The following is an 8757-nucleotide window of genomic DNA, read 5'->3' on the forward strand; positions in this document are numbered from 1 at the left end:
CAAGAGGGAGGGGATATGGGGATATATGTATACATATAGCTGATTCACTTTGTTATACAGCAGAAACTAACACAACATTGTAAAGCAATTATACTCCAATAAAGATGTTAAAAAAAAAAACCTTAATAGAAGCTTAAGGTATACGCGTATTATAGGTAATTGAAAGTTGTAGTTAATTTGAAGGCTAATACAATTTTTACGTTCAAAAAAAAACCAGTGAGCTAACTTGATATTGCACGTGTAGAGAAACACTCACTCGGATACGAGTCACAGGAATGTAAATCCATAAATTTGGTAACATCTACTAAAATTTTAAAATGCACATATTCTTGGGCTTCCCTGGTGGCGCAGCGGTTGCGCGTCCGCCTGCCGATGCAGGGGAACCGGGTTCGCGCCCCGGTCTGGGAGGATCCCACGTGCCGCGGAGCGGCTGGGCCCGTGAGCCATGGCCGCTGGGCTTGCGCGTCGGGAGCCTGTGCTCCGCAACGGGAAAAGCCGCGGCAGTGAGAGGCCCGCGTACCGCAAAAAAAAAAAAAAAAAAAAAAAAATGCACATATTCTTTAACACAGCAATTCCACTTCTAGAAATGTATCCTGCAATTAAAATTCCATATTTTATCCAATGACATGTATGTAGATGTTAATGCAGCACTTGAAAAGGCTAAACGTTAGAAACTCTTAAAACTGTCCATCAACAGAAGACTGGTTAAAGCAATCACGGACCGGCATAAAAATGGAATCTCAGCAAGTTTTGGAAAAAATAAGGCAGTTCTACTTACAAATACTACTAGGAAACAATCTCCAAGGTTACAAAGTTAAGTGCAAAGGCAAGGTTTAAAACAATTTGTGTAGCATACTAACATTCCTATTTTTAAAAAGCATACATACATCCTGACATGTGCTTTTAAAGAAATAACCAAGAAAGCAGCAGTTTCTCTCCAGGGAGACACTGGGGGGCTGAAGGGTCAGAGCTTTTTACGGGTCTTCCCCGGCCACCACGGGAGACAGGCCCTCAGAGCTGCATCGAAAGACTGTTCCCAGGGGGGCCTCTTCTCACCCCACAGGGAGGCCGCAAAGAACAGCCAAGGGGTCCCAAACCTTGCAGAATTATCTGAGAGCACGCTTTCCCCCAGGAAACCCTCGCGAGGCCTGAGAAGCCGGCTCACAGCCCCCTGGACCTCATTCAGCACGAGGGCCCACCGGTGACACGCAGATCCCCTGCCATAGTGTCCACACGTCCACCTGCCTGACCCCCACCCCACTGGCCACTACAGCGCGTGGTCCATCGTCACGACGCTGCTGTACACTCACCCTCCCTGCTCGCTTCTTCTGTCTTCCTGCCCAGTGAGAAATCACCAGTGTCCACCACGTGACAAGTCTAACGGTTACTTCTCCTGACCCCCGGACTCTTGCCCCTCTGAACCCGGCCCTCAGTACCACTCCTTCCGTTCTGAGGACACCCCGCCCTGCAGGCTCTGCCTCCCTCCCCACCGGCCATCCTTCTCGGGCCCCTTCCGCTCCGCTCCCCGGCCGTGCTGGGTCCTGGGCCCCCGCGTTTGGCTGCACTGTCTGCCCAGCTGCCCTCACCCCACGACTCCAGACACACGCGCGTGCGGCTGCCCAGCCCCTGGCTCCGCCTCTGTCAGCGCTCACGACGCTTCCCCTCAACCTTCTCAAGAAGGACGTGAGGCCAGCACCCTCCGCGCTGGCTTCTCCCCCAGGACCTCGCATCTCCAGGCGACCGGCTGCTCGGAGGCCCAACCTCCTTCTCCGCTCTTCACAGCCCATCCTTCCTCTCGAGCAGCGGCTCTCAGCGTGTGGTCCCAGGACCAGCCACGCCACCGTCACCTGAGAACTTGCGAGAAACGTCCATCTTGTGCCCACCCCGCCCCCAAGACCTGCCCAGTCAGGAGGGGCCCCAGCGATTTGTCTCGCGAGCCCTCCGGTGGACGTGGACACCCTGGACTCCGAGAACCACCCGCTCCAAAACACACCTCCACTGACCACTGTCTGCCCGCCCCCACGACTGCCACGCTCTCCGGGCCGCCCCCCGCCTCCGGGCTCACCTCCTCACCGTCCATCCACCCTGCACGCGGCGGCCACCGCGCGCTTTTCAACACTGAAGCACATCTCGTCCCCGCCCCGCTTAAAACCCTCCCCAGGGACAAAACCGGTCTCCTCATCCGCTCCGGCCTCTCTCCAGCCCCAGCTCGGTCCGCTGGTTCACCTCCACCCTGCGGCCACCCTCCGGCCACGAGGGCCGCCGTGCAGCTCCTCGGACACGCCGAGCGGCCCCTCCGGCGCCGTGCCCGCCCCGTGCCCAGGCCCCCCACGCCTCGGCCATCGAAGCGCCGGAGGGGCCTGTCCTAGCCGCCAAGAGTCGCCACCGGCCAGCCTCCGTCACGCTGCCCCGTTCCGGCCCTCCACTGGGCACTTCCGGGCCTCGTCCTGCTGCTCTGTCTCCCCCATGAGGCGCGAGATCCCAGGGGAAAGGGCCTTGTCTGCCACGACAGCTGCGGGGTTTCAGTGGAACGGAGCCTGGCACACAGCAGCTGCCCCATAAACACTGCTGAATCAAGGGAGGAGGCTTGTACTTAAAGAACAAACGGAAAACTGCTCTCTCCTTCACCAGGCCGGGCGGAAGAAGAGACCGGTGCTCGAGACGCCAGGGCGACGCCGAGAAGCAGGCCCACGGGGGTGGGATGGCGAGGGCGCTGCCAACTCCGAGGCCGCGAGCCCCCGGCCGCCCGCGTGTCTTCAGGAGCCGCCTGTCTTGGGGGGCTGGGGCCACAGCCTCCAGCCGGCACCCGAGGCGGGCTCGCGGGAAATACGAGGTCAGGTCTGCTGCCCGCCGGCGCTCCCACCCCGACCAGGCACCCACCCCAGGATCGAGGGCAGACACAGACAAGGACCCACCGTGGCCCGAAGCGTCTGGAATTAAATCTCAGCTTTTCCTCCCAGACACTCACCGAGGGGCCACTGGATGCCGAGGCCCCGGGGCCAGGAGCGCAGACTCGACCAAAGGTGGTTCCGGGAAGCCCTCCCGACCCGCCACGCACAGCGCACAGCGCAGCGCACTGACGCCCAAGCCCCGCCCCCACCCCGGGAGCAAAGCGTGCCGAAGCCTTTTTTAAAACGTTTGTGTTCTCTGACCGGAGATTTTACTTCCAGAAGAACTGATCCAAAAAAATAATGTCTAAACTGTCAAAGATTTATACACAGGAAGGTTTACAACAGCACTGCACTCAACCTAGAAGTTCAAACATAGAAGGTCGCTCGTGGTACATTTATGCAACGAAATATGCTACACACACAGCAAGAAGCGTACAAGTAAACTACGAAACAGTTGTAGGCGCCGGGAGAGGCCAGGGGCCTCAGGGCCAGTGGAAGGGAGGCCTTTCACCGTGTATGTATCTACTCTGTACTTTGCAAATCTGGTACCAAGCACAAAAAATTCCCCCAACTACTAAAGTTAAAAATCTTTTCAATCATTTATTTTTCATCGGGAAATGATAAAAGTCAGTTATAAAGCAGATAAAAAGGTAAAATTCTGCCTTGATCAAAGCACACATGATTTATTTAGATGTATTCATCCACATCCAAAATAACATGCAAGGATATTCAGCAGAACACAACCAGTGGTTACCTTTGACTGACAGGATTTGGGTGATCTTATTTATTTTTGATTCTCTGTGTTTGTACATGTTTCCACTGTAATATCAAACATATGTCCAAAAATACTGGGCTGGCCAAAAAGTTCGCTCGGGTTTTTCCAAAACATCTCACGGAAAAACTCAAACAAACTTTTTGGCCAGCCCAGTATAAAGGGGGGAATGAAAGCTGGGTGACAGGGGAAAGCATACGGCCCGGGAGGCCCCCTGCGCCTGGCACCCTGTAAGGCCCACTCACAACACTCACCTTGAGGAGCTTGAAGCGAGAGGCCGGAACAATGAAGTGTCTGTTCTGCTTCTTCTTGCAAATACTGCAGCTACAGAAAGACAAGAGCAGACCTCGGACTGTGAATGACCACCTGCACCCTCTGAGTTCCCCCCGGGGCCCAACCTGCCCCGTCCCAGGAGCCAGCTGACCCCTGAGGTGAAGCCCCCTGCAGCACCATCCCAGGAAGGGCAGCTGGGGCAGGCGGGCCAGCAGCCTGGGGCCTCTGCTCTGTGTGTGCAGGAGGGCCCACGGGTCCCACAGTCAGCAGAGCAGGCCAAGCACCCCTCAGGAAACCAGGACCCGGGAACCACGCTCCTGCCGCCGCCCACCCCTGGTTTACTGCGGTGAAGGGAACTGCTGGATTCTGGAGACAGCAGAAAACAAGCATCAGGCAGAGCTACAAGCTTCTGCCCCTGGGGTATCCTCACCAGAAATGGATAAGGACGCTTAGGTTTCCCTCTGTCCTCATCTGCACATCACAGAAAGCCCAGCTCCACGTCAAACAGGTCCTCAGAATCACATCCTCAGAATTAAATATAAGTCCCCCCCCGTTTTAGTCCACCTTTTAAAAAACTCTAATTTCGTATAAAATCCTCTAACCACTTATTCCAGGGGCTGCTTCTTCAATCTGGACCGCACTGTTTAGTAGCAGGGTCAGCTCCCCGTGGGAGGAATTCCACGGTATTTATTTATTTATTCTTCACATATAATTCAGGCACCACAGCACCAAGGGGCAAAAGGACCGGATACTGTTGCATAATCAGTTACACACCAACTACGGGTCGGAAGTCAGAGCCTGGAGACCCTGTTCTATCACAAGACCTGGGAGGTGCTGACAGCAGGCGCTCCACTGATCCTGGCAGCACGGCCTGCCTCACCTGGAGCAACGGGGCCAGGTGGCCTGGGGCATGGCAAGCTTCCAGGTGCGCACGCCCTCACCTCACCTCACCTCACCCAACTCCCGAAGACTCTGCTCAAGGGCTTTCATTCAGTACCCAGCCGGATGGCCTCTGGGGAAGCACTCCCACCACCAGCCCCCCGCCCCTGCACCGGTGTCTCTGGGGCACTCGGCTGGGCACAAGTCGAGGGCCCTGCTCCACATCCCCTGGCGCTGTGCTGCAGAACTGAGCTGTGTCACACACAGCAGGCTGTTATTTTTAGCCTCCCCCCCCACCCCCGTCTTTAAAACTTTTTTCATTAACGAAAACATCTAACACAACTTCTAACGTCTAAGCAACTTGGGAAGAGAAAACACTCACTTGCAGTCAAAGATGTGCAGGTCTGCGGAGGCCCAGACTTCAAAGCGAACCGCCCCACAGTGGCAGCCTCCTGTGTGTTTCACCAGGCCCTGGTATTCACTGAAGGGAACACAAATCAGGAAGATGAGGGTTTCTGAATAGTCAGGCCACGGTTGAAAGAAAGAAGCAAGATGGAACAGAAGTCTACGGGACAACCAGATGCATTCCTGCTTCTGAGGAGGCACTGTCAGTTTTATAAAAAGATTCAGTACCTTCTTTGTCTGTGAGCTCTCTTTTTTCCACTTCTATTTTGTTAAATCGTAAAATAAAGCATTCCAAAGTATGGAAAAAATAGAATTGGGTGGAGGATCCTAATTCAGCCACCCGAACGTTTTTATTTACATGGCAAATACTTATTAAGATTTTTTTTACGAGCGAGGCACTGGGGAGAAGGCAGTAAACAAGATACCGCAGATGTGGTCCTGGCCTTAGGGACCTGGAGCAGCCATCAAACAAATTAACTGAATATTTACATGACTTGTGATAAAGGCGTACAGCCTGCCATGAAAAAGAAAGGAGACCTGACGGAGTCTGAAGAAAGTTAACAAAAGGCTCCTGTAATTCTGCTGTATTCTCCTCCGGTATTCTGCATATACGTGGCTTTTTACAGAGCTATCCGTACACATTACGTACAACTTTAATCTTTTTAAAACTTTTAAGTCAGGCCCTTCATTAAACATTATTAAGATTTGATCAATATCATCCAACTGCTTTCCAAAAGGGTTGAACACTCTTATCAGTAATGATTGAGAAAACATTTCACTGAATCTTCTCAAGCAATAATTACAGGAAAAATAGCTCGCTGCAGTCTTATTTTGCATTTATTTGTTTACCAAGACTGAATGCTTTTTCACGTTTCTGTACAAGCTGACTCCGTTAATTTGATGTATTTTTTTTCTGCAGACACAAATAATGCTTACGGTAAAAAACGCAAACATTACAACATTTGATGATGTTAAAAATGAAAGTCAAGTCCTAACACCCAGAGGGATCCACAGTTAACTGTTTGCTCTATGTTCCTGAGACTATTTTCCGTACAATAATGTTTTAACAATAACAGCGATTATTGTTTAATATATTCTTTTTAATTTACTGAGTTTTGGTTTTTTAACAAATGTATGCAACTTGCGCCAATCTGATAGGTAAAAAGAAATCTCATCCTTTCATGTCAACATTCTAAAATCTTTTTCTTGGCCATTTATCAGTTTGTTTTAAAGTATAAATTCAAACTTTCGTTCTACGTTTCTGACATCTTTATGTTCCCCACACTGAGCAGTAGCTGGCACACCTTAGCTCAAAAACACTGAATGATGTATACTGAAAAATGTTCAGCCTATAGTCCAAGATGATGAACCAAAAAGTGAAGCACACGGAAAACCCCATATTCCATCTCTGAGAAGACTCGGCCTAATGAAGAGAATTTCTTACGGAACAAGGACAAAGGAAAATTTTTGTTCAAGAAAAGGAGTAATCCTCAGGTTGCTATGCAATTGTTAGGTTGCTTTGTTTTCTCTGGGGTTTTCTAGCATAAGACGACAGATTCTGAGATATTTAGGGCGCTAAACTACTTCTCGGTAGCACAACTGTGCTACAGGGCAGGGGCCCCGTCTGGAGACGACGAGGCGCCCCCCCAGAGCTAACAGCTCACTGCGAGCTCCACGGACCCTCCAAAGTCCTCCTCCGGCCGCCGGGGAGCCGGGGGTCCTCGCCCCGCGGCGGCAAAGCCGGGGGACGCGGAGCCCCGGCCCTCGGGCGCCCGCGGCGGTTCCGAACCCGGGCGGCCCGCGCGCTCCTCCCCGCCGCCCGGCTCCGCGCAGGGCGCGCGCAGTAACAGGGGCCACCGGCCTCCCGGGCGGCTCCGAACTGTCCCAGCGCCTCTCACCCCGGTCCTGCCCCCCCAGCCGCTCTCCAAACACACGTGCGCAAACACAAAAGCGGCTCGGGGACCGGAGAGCCCGGCCGACCCTCTTCGCGGGAAGGCCGCCGCCTTGGCGCGCGGCGCTGGCCGAGCGGGAAGGCCTTTGTCCGGCCGGTGCGCGGCTCGGGCGCCGCGGGGACGTTACAGGCGCCGGCCCGGCCGCGCCACACTCACTAGGTGTCCAGCAGCAGCTTGGCGGCGCCCTCGAAGCTGAGCCTCTGCCGCTTCTGGAACGTCTCCCAGCGCTCCCGCTGCTCGCCCAGGTCCAGCTCGGACGCCGAGGGCGCCGAGGGCGGAGGCGGGGGCAGCGGCGGCTCAGGCGGCGGCTCTCCGGGGCCCGCCTCCTGCGCCCTAGGCGACAACTGCGGCCGCCGCTTGGCTGACGGCTGCCTCGCCGCCGCCCGGCTCCCGCCCCCGGCCTGGCCCGCGGGCCTCAGTGCGCGGTCGGCGCCGGGGGCCGAGGCGGCGGCCGCGGGGGCCCTGGAGGCCCCGGACCGCTTCTGCCCGCGTGGCTTGGCCGCCGCGCCGCTCCTCGCCCGCCGCATGGCTCCCGCACCCTGGTGCGCAGGCCTCTCCGCCGCGCGTTCCCGCTCCGCCGCGCGCCCGCTGCACCTCGCGCGCGCCCGCCGCCCGCGCGCCCGCTGCCCCGTCTGCGCAGGGGGCGCTGCGCCCGCCTGCCCCGCCCGGCCCCGACCCCGACCCCGGCCCCCTCCCCGACCCCGACCCCGGCCCCCTCCCCGACCCGCTCCTGGCCACAGCTCAGCGCACCCACCCCCCCCGGCCGCCCGCCGCGGGGCCCACACCTAAGTCGCTCCGGCCGGCAGGCCCTGCGGGACCGCGCCTCTGGCCTCGGCTCCCGACACGCGGAGCCTGTTTGCACCTGCCGAGGCGCCTCCGGGGCCCTTGAACCCCGAGGGCTTCTTCCAGCCTTCCTGAGGCCTGGGTCACCCTGAATTCACAGCCACATCCCAGCAGAGGCCCCGGGGCAACTTCATCTCCAAGATGAGGACTGCACCTTCCTGGCAGGAGCCATCGCGTGCCTGAATGAGCTAATCAATGTGGGTAAATGGCCAGGCACCTGCAACTGCAGGACAGGTAGCAGCTGAAATCAGTTCTTAAACTTGGGCTTTCCTGCCAAATTATAAAACAGCGTCTTCAGGATCTCGATGGTCAACAGATTTTTTTCAATTTAATAAATGAACTCCGCACCAAATCCAATTATTATGGTTTTGTTGAACACAGCACCAAAGTTTAAACACAAAATCACGAGAACCACTGATGGAACCCAAGTCTTTTACAAACCTATTTTGTTGCTCTATTTTATTCATATCTTAAATAACATTTTCATTTACTCATTTTTCTTTTTTGTGTTCTACTTCCTTAATATCAACTTTCCTCTTTGTTAATTCTGTTTTATCATTAGTTTGATAGTTTATTGAATTAAATACATAGTTCCTTTATTTTTAGTATTTTTGTTAATAAAATATTAATGACTATAAATTTTCCTGAGTATAGCTTTAGCTGTGTGCATTAGGGTCTCATTGGAGGTGTAGTTTACATACAGCAGAAGGCACATAGCTTTTTTTGTCTTCTACTGTTTTAC

The 8757-nt window shown here is 54.6% G+C and overlaps 1 protein-coding gene across 1 annotated transcript in view; it reads right to left on the bottom strand.

Annotated features, from left to right (window-relative positions):
• Positions 1-7699, bottom strand: part of CENPV (centromere protein V) — a 10218-nt gene extending 2519 nt beyond the window's left edge. The window contains exons 1-3 of the mRNA XM_024127920.3: positions 7329-7699; positions 5198-5296; positions 3918-3987 (exon numbers count right to left, since the gene is read on the bottom strand). Coding sequence (XP_023983688.1) covers positions 3918-3987; positions 5198-5296; positions 7329-7699 — 540 coding nt within the window. The remainder of the gene's footprint in view (positions 1-3917; positions 3988-5197; positions 5297-7328) is intronic.
• Between the last annotated feature and the right edge of the window lie 1058 nt (positions 7700-8757).

The sequence above is a fragment of the Physeter macrocephalus genome, chromosome 14 (assembly GCF_002837175.3).
Source record: "Physeter macrocephalus isolate SW-GA chromosome 14, ASM283717v5, whole genome shotgun sequence".
NCBI lineage: Eukaryota > Metazoa > Chordata > Mammalia > Artiodactyla > Physeteridae > Physeter > Physeter macrocephalus.